The 18569-nt window shown below is 55.1% G+C and overlaps 1 protein-coding gene and 1 long non-coding RNA gene across 3 annotated transcripts in view; one reads left to right on the forward strand and one right to left on the reverse strand.

Moving 5' to 3' along the window:
• Positions 1-18007, forward strand: part of TNFSF4 (TNF superfamily member 4) — a 61139-nt gene extending 43132 nt beyond the window's left edge. Inside the window, exons 1-3 of one of the 2 annotated variants that reach the window (XM_004613867.2) lie at positions 10834-11138; positions 16482-16530; positions 17661-18007. In XM_004613867.2, coding sequence (XP_004613924.1) covers positions 10986-11138; positions 16482-16530; positions 17661-18007 — 549 coding nt within the window. In that variant the 5' untranslated portion in view covers positions 10834-10985. Of the gene's footprint in view, positions 1-10833; positions 11139-16481; positions 16531-17660 lie in introns of those variants that run through there. The other variant, XM_055119834.1, reaches the window with a different exon arrangement.
• LOC129399582 (uncharacterized) lies at positions 2694-18039 on the reverse strand. Its single transcript, XR_008627188.1, has 5 exons — positions 17906-18039; positions 7129-7175; positions 5943-6201; positions 5176-5303; positions 2694-3453 (listed from the first exon to the last, which is right to left on the reverse strand). It is a non-coding gene; the product is annotated as an uncharacterized LOC129399582 (long non-coding RNA).
• Between the last annotated feature and the right edge of the window lie 530 nt (positions 18040-18569).

Consider the following 18569-nt stretch of genomic DNA (forward strand, 5'->3'; position numbering starts at 1 on the left):
ACCATCCCTTCACCAGTGCACCCGTTCCACCACCAAGAACCCCAATACACCCCCCTCCCACCCCACCCCCCTAATTTGTCAATTTCTACCAATAAAAGGTGGGGCTGGGATTGGAATTGTGGGTAAGTCTGAGGAGAGTTGCACCTTAGTGACGGGAATTCTGAGCCCTAACGCGGGGTCCTTCTCCCCATTTATCCAGCTCTGTAACCGTCTCTCCTGGGGGCCGGGAGTAGGGCGGTGGTGAGGGCTCACGCCACCACCTGCTGGTTGGGCATTGCTGGGGACAGCCCCGGGGGCCCGGAACACGCCAGGGCCCAGCTACAGTGCATCCTTGGTGTGGAGAGAGCACAGCGGGGAGGGCACTCACCTTGCACACAGCCGGCTCATCCTGGCACCCCAGATGCTCTTCCGAGCCCCGCCACGGGTGATCCCCGAGTGCGGAGTCAGGGTGAGCCCCGAGGACAGCCACTGGGGCCCCCAAACAGAAACAGGAGTTCTGGCCTGTTTGGCCAGGAACTGCGGGGAGGGGGTCTCGGGCATCTGAGCACTGCCTGCGAGATGCCCTCCTGCGTTCTCTTGTGTGCGTGCTTACAGGTCTCACTGGGGCAGTGTTGCACATTCTGTTAAATTTATCCCTATTTCGTATTATTTCATCGTATTTTTCCCTTAGTTTCCTGGTAGGTTGTTTAGATCTTTGCTACACAGCTGATCTTTTTTTTTTTTTTCTTTTTGGGTCGCACCCGGCAATGCACAGGGGTCACTCCTGGCTCTGCACTCAGGAATCACCCCTGGCAGTGCTGAGGGGACCATATGGGATGCTGGGAATCAAACCCGGGTCGGCCGCGTGCAAGGCAAACGCCCTACCCGCTGTGCTATCACTCCAGCCCCCTATTTATTGTTATTTTTTATTTTTGCATCACACTGACAATGCTCAGGGGTTACTCCTGGCTCTGCACTCAGGAATTACTCCTGGTGGTGCTCAGGGGACTCTATGGGATGCTGGGAATCGAACCCGGGTCGGCCGCACCCTACCTGCTGTGCTGTCACTCCAGCCCCGTTTTTTATTATTTTAACATAATAGACTTATAGCCTATGAATGTTGCTGTATCGTCTTCATTTTTAATTTCTCTTCCAATTCTATAAATTAGACATGTAGCTTATCTTTTATTTTCTAAATGTTTCTTTACAGATTTATTTCACTTATTTATGACTTCTGTTACTTATTTTTATTTCAGTACTTAAAAAATTGATCAGTGTTATGTGAATGAGCATATAGCCATATGTGCAGCGCCAAAGTAATTTATGCTGCTTCACTTATGTTTCATTTTTTTTGTTACTGGGGATTGAATCCTGTGCAACCAGGCATGTGTCTTTGATCTGTATAATGTTTTCAAATAACAATAACAATTAATTGGTTGTTCATGCTGCTCAATTATGATATTCTTTTAATTTTCTATCATTTTCTGGGAGAACACTATTAAATCCCAACTATACTGTAGACGTATCTTGAAGATCTTTCAATTTTACTTCAAGTATGTTGAAATATTATAAAGCTAGGACTATTACGTTTTCTTAATCAATTGACACTTATCATTTATGAGATGTACATTTTGTCCCTGGTAGCATATTTTCCTATGTCTAGTTTGAAGTATTTGGATATTAAGGCTGTTATAAGATAGCAGGCGGAAAGAGCACGCTAATTGGGAAGGATGCAGAGAGTTACTGGCAGAAATCAGAGTATGAAAGCACGTGCGGGTGTGGAGAAACAGCTCCACAGACATCCATGAGCGGCCGAGCTGGCGTGGTTTCCTCACGAGAGAATCTGGTAGATCTTTTTTTTTTTGGGGGGGGGTCACACCAGCGATACCCAGGGCTGACTCTGGCTCTGCACTCAGGAATTACTCCTGGCGGTGCTCAGGGGACCCTATGGGATGCTGGGAATCGAACCCGGGTCGGCTGAGTTCCAGGCAAATGCCCTCCCCGCTGTGCTATCGCTCCAGCCCCGTGGTAGATCTTTATGTGTGCGCAGCTCTCATGGAGACATCGCCAATGACACGTTCAAGCGGGTCTTGGGCCAGGTATTGTGGCATCAAAGAATGGGAGGCAGACTCAGTGAGCATTGATATCCGAGGCAGTGGATAACAACAATTGATCTTTAATCGTATTTCACAGACTTTAGAAACACAATTTCTTCAAATGCCAGAACAGGTCATGTTTTTCAAATCCTCGTGTCTGAGGGTAAATGTAAGCGTGGCGTCGGTGTGGGACTGGGGAAGAGGAAACTCTTCCCTTTGCACCTCTGTCATTTCCCCTCAGTGCTCTCTCTCTCTCTCCTTCAGCCTCTCTCGGAGCCGCCGGTCTGGTGATGCAGACTTAGGGATTCCTCCTGGCTCTGCACTCAGGAATCACTCCTGGCAGTGCTCAGGGGACCCTATGGGATGCTGGGAATTGAACCCGGGTCAGCCGCGTGCAAGGCAAACGCCCTACCCACTGTGCTATTACTCCAGCCCTGAAATTAGAAATTTTTTTTTTTAGTTTTCGTAAGAAGCCCTCAGAGATCTAGAAATGATTGCCTGTTTTGGTGAAGATGTTTTAAGATTAAAATTATCAAAGACCCGTGATTTTGCACAGTTATTGATAGCACAGTGGGTAGGGCGTTTGCCTTGCACGCGGCCGACCCGGGTTCGATTCCTCTGTCCCTCTCGGAGAGCCCGGCAAGCTACCGAGAGTATCCCGCCTGCACGGCAGAGCCTGGCAAGCTCCCCGTGGCGTATTCGAGATGCCAAAAACAGTTACAACAAGTCTCACAATGGAGACGTTACTGGTGCCTGCTCGAGCAAATCGATGAGCAACGGGACGACAGTGCTCCAGTGCAGTGCTACCGACAGTTGTGTTTTAGGCATACAATAATTCAACACCAATCTCTCCTCCAGTGTCCCCATCCCGACCCCTGCTTCACCTGTCACTTTGACAGGCACACTACAAAGTCCCTGTAGTTCACCACGCAGGGATCGTTTCAGTTCTCTTGAATGTGTTTGGGCCTGTGGCTCTGTCTCTCACTGCTGTCACTGGTGTCAATGAAGTCCTGATGCCCGCTGACCCCTACTTCCCGTTATCCTCTCCCCCCGTGATTTCTTTCTATTTCTGGGGGCTCAGGGAGAGTGGGCCCTCTGTGGAATACACACTCGGGTGAGGAAGGTACTGCAGAAAGGGGGATACCTCGGAGTCGTAAGACTCTACCTGCACCGCGCATTCCCCGTGAACCAGTTCAGTGTAGCTGCGATCTGTGGGGTTTCAGCCCCAGCTCCACCGGGAGGTCCCGCCCAGGCGGGCAGTTTCTGCTGTCCGCCCCGGGCTGCTGGTCCATTTTCTCTAAGCGTCCCACCAGGCTCCCCTTCCTTCAGAACTCTTAGATGCACCTGTTTGGTTGGTCCATCCCTGGGAGAGTATCCGCTGTAGAGGATAAAGTATTTAGGAAACGAGTCAGTAACTCTTGACTATTGTTTAACGGAGGAAAAACAGACCTGAGGTTCAGGAAAAGTTCGCAGAGTCATTAAATCTCCCCGAGAAGACTTCAGGGAACACCGCCTGTGCCTGTCACCTTAAGACAGTCACAGGGGCTGGAGTGATAGCACAGCGGGGAAGGGCGTTTGCCTTGCACGCGGTGGACCCGGGCTCATTCCCAGCATCCCGTATGATTGTCTGAGCACCGCCAGGGGTAATTCCTGAGTGCATGAGCCAGGAGTAACCCCTGTGCATCGCTGGGTGTGACCCAAAAAGCCAAAAAAAAAAAAAAGAAAAAAAAAGACTGGTCAGAGCTTCTGGTCACAAATGGCTACCGTGCTTAGCAGCTGACTACTGCCTCAGGATGGGAGCCCGAGAGACATTTATTTGCTGATAGCCAGAAGACCAAAAATCTCAGTGCTTTCAGTGGGTGATGTGACAATCAAATTTTTTTTTGCAATATTTCGCAACAAATGGTTGCTGGGGGGAAAAAAACGGTGAGGCCTTCGGCTCTTTGATTTCCTGCAGGCTCAAAGCTAGATGCGTGCAGGGGAGTTAGTCCCTGGGCTGTGAAGTCAGTAGTGGGTTTGGGGCTGGCACTCAGGCCTGAGGCTGGGCTTGCGCTCCAGCCTCCTCCACATCGGAAGCCTTTTGACACAGTGGAAAATGTCGATTTTCATGGTTCCGGAGTCTTGGCTGCTGCTGGCTTTCCTACTCTGTCGTAAACTCTAGTCTGTGAGCACTTTAGTGAAACTTCAAAACTCAGAGACTGTTTTTATCACTAAATGTTAGGTCTGCATATTGTTCTGTAGAGAAAATAAGGCAGACACATTCAGGATGAAAATATCAAGACATAATGTCGGGAACAGTGAATGAAGCCTCAGGAATACAGGCCCGACCTGCAGAACCGCACACGCCGGCCAGGAAATGCCGTGGGAAGGCGAGGCACAGCTATGAGTGTGATCTGAAACCGGCAAGAGTCTTGCTTGCAAGTTTAAAAACCCTTTAAAACCTCACTTTCAATTTTAGCTATGGATAACCTCTGAAATTTGATTTGTTTTTATAATGAGAGCTATAAAAATTTAAAAGAACTGGACCTATTTTTTGCTAAACCGGCTTTACAGAAACCTTAAAATATATTTGACGACCAGAGTTTCCATCTAGACTAGTCTGGGTGGAAAAATAATGCTTTTTTTTCTTTTTAGGCCGAGTTCCTAAGAATGAATTGTTTTTTCCCCCTAATGCGCCTCTAATAACTTTGCTGCTTCAGATGGTCCCCAGGAAGCGTCTGGTCACTAGTCTGTCCCTTTAATCTCCCTCTGCCTTCTCTGCCAGTCTGGAAACAGGCCCCGAGTCAGAGAGGGGTATGGGTGGCCTGGAGCTCGCCCTTGCCTGACGGTGCCCCCTCTGACAGGCAGGCGGCCTGGGTGGGTGCCCCAGTGCCGCCGAGTCTGTGACCAGCCAAGCTGCCGGCAGAGGAGGGACCCCCCCCCCCCCACTTCTTCTGTCGGATCCCTCGTCCCCGGTCCTTCACCGGTGAGCCGTGCACGGGAGCTGGAGAGAGGAACGGGACAGAAGGTAAGAGCCTGGCGTATCGGAAGTGAGCAAAGGCACTAATCCCGGAGGCCTGCCTGGAGGTGTAGGGAAGCGACTTAAGTGGGGTTTAAGTACCTTAAGGAGCTCTCCGAGGATCTAATGGAATATCCCGTAGAAAGCAAGGGAAGGGCACAGCCCTGTTGGCCGAGCGCTGGACTCCCATGCGTTGTTTTGCCAGGCTCGGTGCTGGAGCTTTCGTCTCCCTGCCCACAGAGAAGAGAGAGGGTGATTTTACCCTAGCTCATTTGCATATTCATGCTCTTCTCACCATACTTGTGCGTGAGATTTACATGCCGGCTAAGGTTTGCTTGCGTATGCCACATGCAGATGTGCCGGAGTGTCCGTGTGGGTGGGTGGTCTGGGCAGGTGTGTCGGAAGGGTGAGGGCTCCAGGTCCCACCGCACAGAGGCCACCTCTGCCGTCTCTTTCCCGAAGGCCTGAGGTCTCCGTGGGGGCGAGGAGCCCTGACGCCCCCAATGGGAAAGGATGGCACGGCCCAGCTGCCTTTATTCCGCGGCGGCACCAAAGGGCTTCGTCCACAGACCCAGCCGGTACTAAACCACGCTGTCTCAGGAAGCAGGCGTGTGGCCCAGGCTGTGGGAAAGAGGCCATGTACAGGGCTGGAGGGGGAAAACCGGAGATTTCTTTTTTTTTTTTTCTTTTTGGGTCACACCCAGCGATGCTCAGGGGTTACTCCTGGCTTTGCACTCAGGAATTACTCCTGGCGGTACTTGGGGGACCATATGGGATGCCGGGGATTGAACCCGGGTCGGCCTCGTGCAAGGCGAACGCCCTACCTGCTGTGCTATCGCTCCAGCCCCCAAAAACCGGTGATTTCTTACCCGTCATCTGCAAGGCAGCAGGTTCCGCACTCTCAGCAGCTCCCTCGGTACAGACAGACTCGAGGGGACGCGTCTCTGTGTGCCTGCAGACACTCACGGCCGTGTCACCCAGTGAGACCCCGGCACACACTCCCTTTCCTTGGCGACTTGCGTATCCGCAGCATCGGGTCCCAGCAGACACAGCGGGGACCCCGGTTCCCTCTGAGCGTCTGCAGGAGGACGCCAGCACCGAGGGCCACGTGAAGACGCGTTTCTGGGTCTAGAAAGCAGAAAACCCTCTGCTTAAACACGGGCCTTTGCTCAGCCCCCTTTTCATCGCACCCACGCTCAGTGCTCGCAGGGAGGGTCTCTGGTCGCGCTCAGGACAAGCCCGTGGCTCCCTGGGCCTGCGGGACCCTGGTCAGCTGTGTGCAGGTTTGTGTCCTGATCCCTGAGCCGTCTCCCACCCTGGCCCCGATCACGCCCTGCTGACAGGGCGTCTGGGAAAGGCTGAGCCGGGGAGGTAGGAGGCGGGGAGATTTTACTGTAGTACTGGATTTTGCCCTGTAACGTCTTTTGGTCTGGAATGTTCCACAGATGGGCCCTTTCGTATCCTGATCTGCGAAATACTGAAAGTTGGTCTGTCTTTGCTTTGCTGTGTCGGGGAATGGAAACCAGACAGTGCAGGAACTTGACCCTGAGCCCCGTTCCCTAGCCTTGGCCGCCGCCTCCGGGGTGAATCCGATCGGTTGTAGCTCTCTGACCTGCAACCCCAGTGCAGGAGACAGCAGACAGAGTCACTGAGCTCCTCAGCCCCAGAGCTCTGCCTTCACTGGACCCTTTTTTTGTTTGTTTTTGTTGTTTTTTGCTTTTTGGGTCACACCCGGCGATGCACAAAGTTACTCCTGGCTCTGCACTCAGGAATTACTCCTGGTGGTGCTCAGGGGACCATATGGGATGCTGGGAATCGAACCTAGGTCAGCCGTGTGCAAGGCAAACGCCCTCCCTGCTATACTATTGCTCCAGCCCCTTCACTGGACCCTTTGGTATAAGGTCATCAACGGGCTCAGGAGCTGGGTTCTTGGGTCTCGATCTTCAGTGGTGTGGGATGAGAAGGCTTAGACTCGTGGTGCGTGTACTAACTGCACTTGCTCAGGGAACTGCTCGGGACCGTCGTGCTTATTTAGGAAAATGAAACAATGCTCACCTCAGCTTTCACAGCACATCTGTCCTCTGTCGGGAATCCAGAGGATCCTGTGAAGACAAGGTTGGGACCCTGAGGGTGAGCTCAGACTGCATCTGAGGTCAGCCACCCCGGTACTGTAGTCACACTGAACTTTTGGATGCACAGGACTTAGAACAAAACCTTTTGGTTGACCAGGGATTTAATAAGGGACCCACACACAAATCTGGGGCCTAAGAGTTGAAACTGCCCTGTAAGAAAGGTGAAGAAGGAACTTGTCTAGTTAGGCCTTAGTTTTTAAGTGGAAGGGGAAAAAAGCCTCCCCTGAGAATTGATAACCGCAAGTCAGTCCTTTCAATGGAAAGTCTGAATTGCTGAAAAGAAATGGTGAGCACAGAAGTATATATGGTTAAATAAAAACAATGACTATAACAAGGACAAATCAAAATAATAATGGCCGGCTGTAGCATGTAAGTTTATGGAAAAAAAAACCTCTTAACAGCATTTTAGTGTCTAAGGGAAGATGAAACTATGAAAAGTAGGCTTAAGTCTTCTGCAGGAGCTGAGGGTGTCGCTTTGAGGGTGGTCTGGTGGCTCCCTGAGGACAGCCAGGTGTGACCCCAGCTAGTTACCCGAGTTTCACAGTGCGCGTTTTCACCAGGTAGAAGAAGGAGCTGCACGATGACCTGGGTGCCCACCCCTAGCCCTTCTCCTCTTTGGGAGCCTGTGGTGGGCTGCGGCCACAGAGAATAGTCTGCCCTTGAGTGGAAGGGAAGGTCTCCTGAAGGGCCAGCAGGCACTGCCCTGGTTTGCTGGGAATCACTGAGATGGGTCCCTTGTCGCCCAGAGTGACACTTCTGAGGCCTGCAATAATCCTCGGGGCATCACTCACCCCAGCTGGACTTGAGCCCCCCACTCTTTTTTTTTTTTTTGCTTTTTGGGTCACACCCAGCGATGCACAGGCGTTACTCCTGGCTCTGCACTCAGGGGACCCTGTGGGATGCCGGGGATCGAACCCAGGTCGGCCGCGTGCAAGGCAGACGCCCTCCCCACTGTTGCTGTCGCTCCAGCCCCGACCCTGCCCCTCTTGAGAGGTCATCCCTGCTGGGACTCGGGCACGCCTGTGGGGGCAAGGCTTGAGCTGGTGTTGGCTGGTCACATGTATGGCGGTGTCTTGGTCCCTGGACCAGCTCCCTGGCCCAGCTCCTGAAGGCTGTTTCCTCTTTGGTCACTTCAGATGCGTGTCTTTGGCCTCTTCAGGCGTTGTTCCGGATGCAGGAGGGAGGGGGTCTGAAGGGATCCCTCACCCGTCAGAGCAGAGGTGCAGGGTTTGCACGAGTGAGCGCCACCGAGAGGACCCGCCCCAAGGACGCCTGCACGGGCCAGCAGCAACGAGCCCTTCTGGCTTCCCAAGGGGAGGGTTGTCTGGAATCTGGTCCTGGGCAGTTAGTTCCGGGTTCTCTTTCTCCTTATCTCGGTCTGATCCAGGGTCTGAGCCCCTGGCCGGGCGGCAGGGCTGTATCCTGGGGCGAATCACCATTTCCTTCCCCTGGCCACTCTCCGTCTCCTCCTGTCCCCTTGGAGCTTCTTTTGGGGAAACCGCGTGTGGGCACAGAGCAGAGACGTTTCTCTGAACTTCTGAGGTTCAGAGTAGAGGGCAAGAGGGGCTCGGGGCCCGATCTGGAGGCAGCTTCCCTGCAGGAGGGGTGCGGCGGGGAGGGAAGGGGCAACCCTGGCACGGCTGTGGGCGTTTGTACATGGCGCCTGAAAATACCCGGGGGTCGATTCAAGCTAAGGTAGGAAACACCAAGAGTGAAAGGGAAAATCGGCGTCGGAACAGTGAGGCCGGGTGGAATATCACCAGAGAGCTGCAGTCGGCCTTTGAAGTGCCGGGCCACATCCGGTTTCAGTGCACACTCGCAGTCAGGCTGCTAATCTCTGCCATCTGGGGTCAGAGTCCAGCCGCCAGGAGCAGGGCCCCTGCCACGTCTCTGCGACTCCTCCTGTCCTGGGCCTGAAAGAGCACTGTTCAGCCCTGCGGCCAGTGAGTCTCAGAAAGGCTCTTCCTGAACCTGGGTTTCCTTGGGGTGCCTGCCGTGTCTCTGGGGGGCCTTCAGCAGGCATGAGGGGCGAGTCACGCCTGGATGCCACAGCTCCCCCGAGTGGCCCCCCTGCGCGGTTTTAACTCTGCAGCCCTGCAGCTCTCCCTGGGCGAGCCACTCCTGGTGGATGCATGACACATTGCAGAGTTTCGATGGTCACACTGGGGGGTCGGGGGAGCTGGGGGGCACCCTCAGAGACAGGAAATAGAGAGCGACCAGGTCTGGAAGGAACCTGCCGCTCTGCCAAGTGTCTGGAGAGACGCACGCCTCAGGGAGGGTGGTGCTCATCACGCGGTGCTCGGGGCCTGTCAGAGCCGGGAGCGTAGCTCAGAGGGGAGGAGGCAGGAGAGCCAGCTGGCGGCCACCACACCGGGGTCCAAGGGAGGGCCCCCAAGGGCTCGGGGAGGCTGGGGGGAGCGTCAGGATGGTTTGCAGAGCCGCATTCTAAGGCCTGGGCCGGGGCGACGAAGGCAGAGAGAAGCTTGGGGGGCTTGAGGTCCCGAGGGGCTGGCCAGGCCGGAGAGCAGGGAGAGAGCCTTTGGCCTCACACACGGCCCTGAGCCGCCTTTCCTGGCCACTGTCCCCGGGAGGGCTCCGAGGGGACAGAACACGTCTCAGCATGTCTGGGACGGACAGCCGCTGGCTGAGTGTGGGGGGGTCTCGGCCCCCGCGCGGGGCTGGGGGAGGGGGAGAGAGAGAGAGCACGAGCGAGCGAGCAGGTGCCTGACGCTGGCTGTGCTCGGTGGCTGTCCCCTTCTGAGCGCCAGTAGACTTCTGAGTATTACTGTTACAGTATGAAGTCAGGGTGACAGGAGGGTAGGGGGTGCGGCCCCCCGAGGCGCAGCCAGCGACCCCCATCACTCGCTCCGCATTTGTGTCATGTCTTTAAACTTCTGATCGCACATAGCAACTCACGCTGCTGATGCCGAGGTAGGGTTTTCTCTCGTGCTCACCGCACTCCCTGCAGGCAGCGGTCGGGCCCCGAGGAAGGAAAGGACATCCAGTGTCATCACTTCTTTCCTTTTCAATTCAGGGAGTTTCTATGAGTGAGAAATGTTTGACTTCTTAGTCTACGCGTCCAAGCTGGCATAAGTCAGCTGCTTACGCTACGGGGTGGGGGGTCTCGTCATCCCGGGAGACACGGGCGGGAAGAGAGCCCAGGCCCCCCAAAGCCACCTGACCTCTCCCACCGGGACCATGTGTGTGACCTCTGATCACTGAGCAAGGAGCAAATAAATAAGGGGATGAAAAGAACATGGTGTGAGGAAGACAGGAAGGGGGATGTTCTCTGTGGTAACTTCAGGGCGCCCGAGGAGGGCTCGTTCCTTGAGGTAACCGTCTCCTCGCTCTGTCTCTGTCTCTCCTGCAGCGCCTAGGAGAGCCATCTGCACTGTCCTTAAGTCTCTTCCTGAGGGACAGAGAAGTTGTCCATCCACAGGTCCCAAGTGACCCGGCATTTTCGTTACTGGCGCAGTGAGAAATTTAGAAAAATCGTATGCATCTCTGACTGTCAGGTCACAGTCACTCAAATCAGAACTGGAATGCCACAAAAACAACTCCCTGTTTGCCCAGAGGAAAAAAAAGACAGTAAAGGGGAAATTCAGATTAGTCACAGAGAAGTCCCCCGCCTGCCTGCAAGGGCTGCGCATTAAAGTGGAGAGTCCGCTCTGCCCTTTCAATCGCCACTGGCGCTCCCGGGCTCCGAGCTTTCTCTGCCCCGGCTCCTGGCCGAAGGGAAGAGGCCCGCCCCCGCCTGGGCTCCCCGGGGTGCAGCGAGAGATGGACGGGCGCCCGCCCCAGGAGGGGGATGTGGGTCCTGCCCCCGGCCGGGGCGCCCTGAGGACCAGGCTGCTGCTGGCAGCGTCGCTGGCCCAGGGGCTGGGGCTGCTCCTGTGCCTCATCTATGTCTGCCTGCACCTCTCCGCTTCCCAGGTAAGACACCAGGCGCGCAGCCCCACGCACACGGCGCTCCAGCTCCCGCCCAGGCCGCCGTCTTGGGCTGTTCCCGCTCTCCGTCTGCTTTCTCCCCCGGGGATGGTAGGGAAGGTCTGCAGAGACCAGCCCTCCTCCCGCTCCCTCACACCCCTCCCGGCCCCTCACTACGACGTGGGCGCTGCCCAGCTGTCAGGGGAGCCTGCGCACGTGCTGGGGGAGGCGTTATCGCCCTACGGTGGCACTGCTTCCCCCCCCCCCAATGCCCGTCCCGAGATGCCTGCCTGCCTCTTTCCTTCCCCGCCTCCCTGCAGGCATCCCTCCCGAGGGGTGTGAGAGAAAAGGCGGGCGCCCTCCCGCTGGGCTTGTCTGTCTCCCCAGGACATCGGGGTTTTGGTGCTCTCGGCTGGTGGGACTAGGGTCATGACCACTCCTGGCCAGGGCATCCAGCTGTGTTGTGGTCTCTTGGTTTCCCCGCCCCTCCCCCCAGATACAGAGCTTGCAGTGAGCCTGAGTTTCTCCTTGTGTGCCCAGGGCCCCTCTGTCTGCCCCTGGGAGATAACAGCTTGGTTCCCGCACCAGACTCCCTGCGACTCTGCAGAAAGGCAGATAAAGCCGTGCAAGTCCTTTGCAGAAGTCAACTTTCCCTTCAAATCAGTTTATTTAGTAACCTCTGCTTTCTCACCACCGGGTTTTGTGTTTTTTTTTTTTTTTTTTTTTTGGTATTTGTGAAAAGCGGAAGCTTTTGTTTTAGAGATTCAGGGAAAAAAAATGGGTCTTAGGCATTCTTCATATAATTCACTTCCCTATTTGATTTTTTGGTAGCAGGAGCCATTCGTCCAACCAACTACACTGTAAATGCAGCATCTGTATTCATAGGCTCGGTACGAGAATGTGGTCACCGTAACCGTCTGGCCTTAGAGGGGGGGCATTTGGCTAGAAGGCTGACAGAGAGGCGGGGGCCCGCTGTGTCCAGGGTCAGAATTCCAGCCTTCTCAGATTCAGGTGCGAGTGTGTGAGAGTCGTGTTTGCTGGGGCCGTGAGCACCTTGCCTACTAGCACATCCTGCCACTGGCGTGTGGGCAGGGGTCACCCGCACGCCCCTCGACTCCTCTGTTATCTCTGTAGCCCCACATGTTTGCATTCTGGCAGTTTTCACCACGAGGAAAAGGAGAAAGGCAGGAAGGCCGCCGGGGCGGGGGGTCACGTCAGCGCTGCAGCTCCTTGGTTAAGTTTCTGCTACTCGGAGTTGATGTCACAGGCATACTTTGTTTCAGCTCAATATAAGTGGATGGAATAGAGCACACTTCAGAAAATAACTTTCGTTTTCTGTTGTTTCTAAGTGCAGTTGGCACTTCAAAAGCAATCTGAGGTAGCATCTGAAAATGTTTTCGATCTCCAGTGCTGGTCAGTGCCCATGCAGCCCTGGGGACCGAGCTCTCTGGCCCGGCACCCGAGACACGCACGGCTTTGTCTGTTTTGAGGCTCCGAAAGATACTGAGGAGATAAGAAAAAGGCCCCACAGACATGATGGCATAATGCTTCCTGTAGTGAGACAGCGGATGGTTGCTCTGATTGTTGAACTGGAGTATGGTGGAAGGGGAGGGGAAACTGAGGCAGGGCCCATTCACGAAGGGTCTGTCTTTAAAAAAAAAAATTATGAGCGAATCGCCGTGAGATGCAGTTACAGACTTACAGACTTTCGTGTTTGCGTTTCAGTCATACGGTGGCCGAGAGCCCATTTCTCCGCCACCTCCACCCCACCCTGCTCGTTCTCTCTCCTTTTGGGTGCTGTGGTTTGCATTAAAGGTACTGAGTGGCCCTCATGTTGGGTCCATAGTCTACTTCCAGCCCGCCTCTCCCATCCCGAGCAGGCCCTCCTAGCACCCTTTGCTTGGTGTTCCCTTCTCTGTCTGAGCTGCCTTTCCCCCAGCATGCGAGGCCGGCTTCCAGGCCGTGGAGTGATCCTCCTGGCCCTTCTCTCTGCTGCTCTTGGGTGTCAGTCTCCCCTTCTGTCCCTTTCTATCCCACAGATGAGTGCGTCTTTCTACTCTGTCCCTCTTAACTGCATCAGAACACAGGGCGAGCGCCTGGGCTCCGCTCTGCACTAACCCGGCACTAGAAGGCGCCACAGCCAAGCCTTGGGCACGGCTCTGGGCAGCCGGCAGCAACCAGGGCCAAGTCCTGCACATCATCGCGCCTCTCTGAACTTGTCGCCGTGGGCTGACCCAGCCATGCGATCTGCACAGACTCGGGCGGGAAACACCCCGTCAGACACACGGTCTGGAGGGCTGAAGCGAGGAGGGCACGGGCGGCCCCGGGACCAAGCACGCTACCCTCTCAGCTCAGTTTTTCTGGCCGTGACTTGGTGCCCTCACTCTCCAAAGCTGCCCCTCCCCCCAGCTGTTCAGGGGAGCAGCCAGGGCGCCTGTCCACGTGGGCCTGGGTGAGTTCCCTGAAGGGCTCGGGCATCATTTTACTCATTTGCAAAACGAGTTCCTTAAAATTTAATCTGTAAAATTTCATAAAAACTTTTAAGTTTTTACATCTTTACCCATTTTTAAAATCTTCAAAACTTTGTGAAAAGGAACATTTGTAAGTGCCAAGATGGTGATTATTTGCAGACATGTCACCCTAAATGTGCTGCCACTAAAATATCTACCCTGTGGCACGTGGACAAATAGCTCAGATGCCGGAAAGAAGACTAAAGAGTTTTGGGCTTTGACTTCACTTTTTTTTTTCTTTTTGGGTCCCACCTGGCGATGCACAGGGGTTCCTCCTGGCTCTGCACTCAGGAATTACTCCTGGCGGTGCTCAGGGGACCCTATGGGATGCTGGGAGTCGAACCAGGGTCGGCCACGTGCAAGGCAAACGCCCTCCCCGCTGTGCTATCGCTCCAGCCCTTGACTTCACTATTGTCAGGCTTAACTGCAGCATTCCAGATTGGAGAACAGAGAGATCGACAGTGTCCAGTACTGCGAGTTAGTGTGTGAGGGAGAGACCCAGAATTACCCGGGAGCCCCTGGGTCTGGCGCCACCTCCTTCCCCCTCCAGCTGCCCCCCGGGCCAGCAGAAGAAAGCAGGAATTCACATTGTGCTTTGGCTTCCTGCAAGTCTGTTACTGTGTCGGCCACAGTAACAGTAAGATGTCCCGAGAGACAGAGGCAGCTACCGACTCGGCCCTAAGTAGTCCTATTACTGCGCTGGAGTTTCGAAAGTTGAACTTGGGCACCGAGTCTGTGTTTGGGAGGACCCCGCTGCAGGGGGCACGCTCGTGGTTAGTGCAGTCACATGATCTGAGTCCCCAGACTCCGCAGCAGGGGTGCCTGCGGGGAAACACCCCTTCCGCCCTACTAGCCAGGGCCCTGCAAACACAGCCCAGGGATGCTGACACGGGTTCTTACCGGCTCGCCGTAACACGTGACCTCAGCAAAGGTGCAGGAGTTTCCACCCCGGGGGGAGAGGCCCTGCCCCCCCTCTCCTGCCTACCTGGGGTGGAGGGGGGGCGAACCTCCCTGAGCCCTGGCACTGACTCCAGCTGGCACTCTCTCCCCTCACCAACTATTCGGTTTGTTGTTTGTTTTTAGAACACACCTGGCAGTGCTCGGGGCTACTCCTGGCTCTGGTCCTGGCAGGGTTTGGGGGACCATATGGGGCCCTGGGGATCGAATTCTGGTTGACCGTGTGCAAGGCAGACACCCTGCATGTTAACAGCTGAACCTTAAGTGAGCTAAGACAGTCAGCAAGCAAGTTGTGTGACCTCACTCATCTAGGAGGTCCCTGGGGTTTAATCATTCGGTTGTGACTGCTACAATTCAGCTTCCCAGTATTGGACTGGGAAAGTGTCAATTCAAAATTCAAAAGTGTCCTAATTGAAGGGGAGGAGGGTGATATGGTGACAGGTGCTGTTAACTTTAATTTTCTTTTTTTTTTTCTCTTTTTGGGTCACACCTGGTGATGCTCTGGGTTTCTCCTGGCTCTGCACTCAGGAATCACTCCTGGTAGTGCTTGGGGGACCCTATGGGATGCTGGGAATCGAACCGGGTCAGCCGCGTGCAAGGCAAACCCCTCCCCACTGTGCTGTTGCTCCAGCCCTTCAATTTCCCTCCTAAAAGTGCAAAATCAAGAAAAGTGTCTCACTCCCAACTCCTGGCCTCAAGATTTCAATTCCTTTTTCCAAAGGCATTTTTTTCTTACGTTGCCTTTCAGATAACTTCTCATTGACTTGTAAACATTTTTTCAATGCAGACTGGTATTATACTTTATAATATTCTAACTGCTTTTTTTTTTCACTGATTTCACATATTTTGTAGGTCCATACTGAATTTTGTTTTTTTTTAGCCACCAAATAACTACATTTCACCTACCAGCTTTCCTCTCTCCTTTGTTCCACTTCTTTTTGAGTGCTGTGTAGGAAAAGATCTAGTACTTGAGAAAAAGTTGTTTTGCTTTTGTGTGAAGCAATTTTTACTGAGAGAAACATAGAGAAAAGGGAGGAGGGGGAGAGGCGTATTCAAGAGAGAACACAGACGTACGCAGACAGCACCGATTTCTGTGAGGTTTCTGGCACTGTCTAAACCAGTAGACCTGACACTCTTGAGGAATCAGCGGGAGGGGCCGGAGTCACACGGTGTCACATCAAACAACTTGGTAAATCACAGTGTCTAAATCAGTCATCACACTGTCACACTGTCATCCCATTGCTAATCGATTTGTTCGCGCGGGCACCAGTAACGTCTCTCATTGAGAGACTTATTGTTACTGTTTTTGGCATATCCAGTACGCATGGATAGTTTGCCAGGCTCTGCCATGCGGGCTCGATACTCTCGGTAGCTTGCCGGGCTCTCCGAGAGGGGCGGAGGAATCGAACACGGGTCGGCTGCGTGAAAGGCGAACACCCTACTGCTGTGCTATACACGCTCTATGCCCTGAAGATGGGATCTTCCGAGTCCCACTGAGAGAACAGAAGTTCCCCAACAGCCCCCCCCAGGGCCTTCTGGCTGGGTCCAAGGAGCTAACTGAAGCCACCACGCCTGTCACTCCTCACAGACCTTTGTGGCCAGGGTGAGCTGAGGGTCTCCTAAGGGCTGCTATCCCACATGGGAAACTGGGGTCCGGGAGCCAGACAGGACCTGGAAAGAGTTTGAGAGAAACGAGGGCGGACCTCAGCAGCTCGCAGGACAGAGCGGACAGCGTCCGAGCTGTCCCACTGCCGCTGGGACGTGTGACCGTCATTTCTAAGCCTGGCCTCGGACAGCCCCGCTGCTTCGGGGATGAGACTCATCAGTGCCGTGTCTGCCCTGTCCTGTTTATAACCAACATTTCCTCTCTGCTTCTCCTCAGAGGCCGCCTCAGAGCCCCTCGGTCCAGAGTATCCGAGTGCTGTTCACCAGTAAGTATCTGTCTTGCTTCCAGAGCCTAAGTCTCCTCGCGCTCTCCACCCACACAGACAAGCCCCCTCAGTTGCTGCAATCGGCAGAATTCAAAAAAGAAAGGGGGAAGGATGAAATGACCTTGTAAATCCTCCCCGGGAGGGCTGAGGCATGAGTATCATGCATGCATGATAGTTTCTGTATGGATATGCCTTTGCTGGGGCATCCTGAATCTTTTTTTTTTTTTTTTTTTAATTTTATCGAATCACCGTGAGATAGTTACAAGCTTTCATGTTTGGGTCACAATCTCACAATGATCAAACACCCATCCCTCCACCAGTGCACATTCCCCACCCCCAATATCCCGGGTATACACCCCTTTTCCACCCTCCCCCTGCCTCCATGGCAGACAATATTCTCCACTCTCTCTCTACTTTTAGGCATTATGGCTTGCAGCACAGACACTGAGAGGTCATCATGTTTGGTCCCTTATCTACTTTCGGCATGCATCTCCCATCCCAACTGGTTCCTCCAGCCATCATTTTCTTAGTGATGCTTCCTGAATCTCAGGGAAGCAGGTCCTGTCCTCCTTTGCAATTTAAAGCACGTCCCCTGGGCATGGGCCTGAGTGCCTCACGGCCGGGTCTGTTCTGTCCCCTGGCTGTGGCCATTCAGGACAGAGCTGGTCCCCACCTCCCCCCCTGCTCCCCCCATGCATGACCAGAGCCCTCAGTTCATCTTCCTCTTTTTCCCTCATGGGAGGGAGCCGTCCAGGAGGACCCAGTGGGGCAGAGTAGGGGGGAGCAGGCTGCGCCCGGGTCTCGACCTTGGGCGAGCGACACACCCGCCCTTCACTGCACCCACCCTGGTGACCAGCACAGCGGGCAGGTGGCCCGCCATCCTCGGCTCTGAAAGGTGAGGGATTCCCAAAGCTCTGTTTCCGGCCAGGAGCTGCCAACAGTCCCAGCGTCTCGCAGCACCCCCAGGTGCTCTCGGCACGCTGTGGGGTCCCCGCCAGCCCCCGTGGCTCTGCCCGTTCCGTTCCCAGCCCCCGGTGGGAGGGCCGAGGTGCGCTCGAATCCCTCGCCTCCCCCTTCACTGGCTCTCCCTGTCCTGCCCAGCTAACTGTCTGCTGTGGCTTCCCGCCCAGGGTGCGAGGACGAGAAGGGCTTCATCATCACCCGGCCGGACAGCAGCGCCATGCAGCTTCGGGACAACGCCATCGTCATCAACTGCGACGGCTTCTACCTCATCTCCCTCAAGGGCTACTTCTCGCAGGCGCTCAGCCTCTCGCTCCACTACCGCCCGGGCCAGCAGCCCCTCCTCTCGCTGAGCCGGGTCCCCTCCGTCAACTCCCTCACGGTGGCCTCGCTGGCCTTCAAGGACAAGGTCTACCTGAACGTGACCACGCACAGCAGCTCCTGCGAGGACATCCAGGTGAACGGCGGGGAGCTGATCCTCATCCACCAGAGCCCCGGCGAGTACTGCGCCCTCTAAGCCGCCCTGCCTGCCGCGGGGGGGCGCCCGGGCCGCCCCCGTCCTGCTCGGGGTCCCCGGAGCGCGTTCACTCGACTTATCCTCCTCCTCCCGGTCACCTTGCCCTCGCGAGCACCAGAGGCCGGTGTCTGAGAGCGGAACGGGAGCGACGCGGAATAAGCTGCTTCCTGCAGCTGCCAGAACGCGCCCACCCGGGCCAGCTGCCACGCAGGACCCGGGGAGGGGGCATGGCCCAGCCCCCACGCTGAGCCTGGTCACACGCCCACGCGCAGCAGGGCTCCCGAGGGCCACCCTGGCCTTCCTGGACACGGCGGAGGGTTGTGGAGCTGCAGGAGCAGTCAGGAGGGGGCTGGTTTCTGAGTCAGACCTCGGGCAAGGAGCGTTCCCTTTCCAGGCCGACTCCGTGAAGGCAGTGAAACTGCGAACTGCCAGGCACTGAGTGCGCGGAGTCGAGATTCTGAGATGATTCCCCCAAACAAGCACACCCTCCCCTCGGCCTTCTTGGTGGTTTCTTTAAGAACAGTTCTTTTTTTGGGGGGGGATGTGTGGGAGGAGGGTTGGG

The sequence above is a fragment of the Sorex araneus genome, chromosome X (genome assembly GCF_027595985.1).
Source record: "Sorex araneus isolate mSorAra2 chromosome X, mSorAra2.pri, whole genome shotgun sequence".
In the NCBI taxonomy this organism is placed as follows: domain Eukaryota; kingdom Metazoa; phylum Chordata; class Mammalia; order Eulipotyphla; family Soricidae; genus Sorex; species Sorex araneus.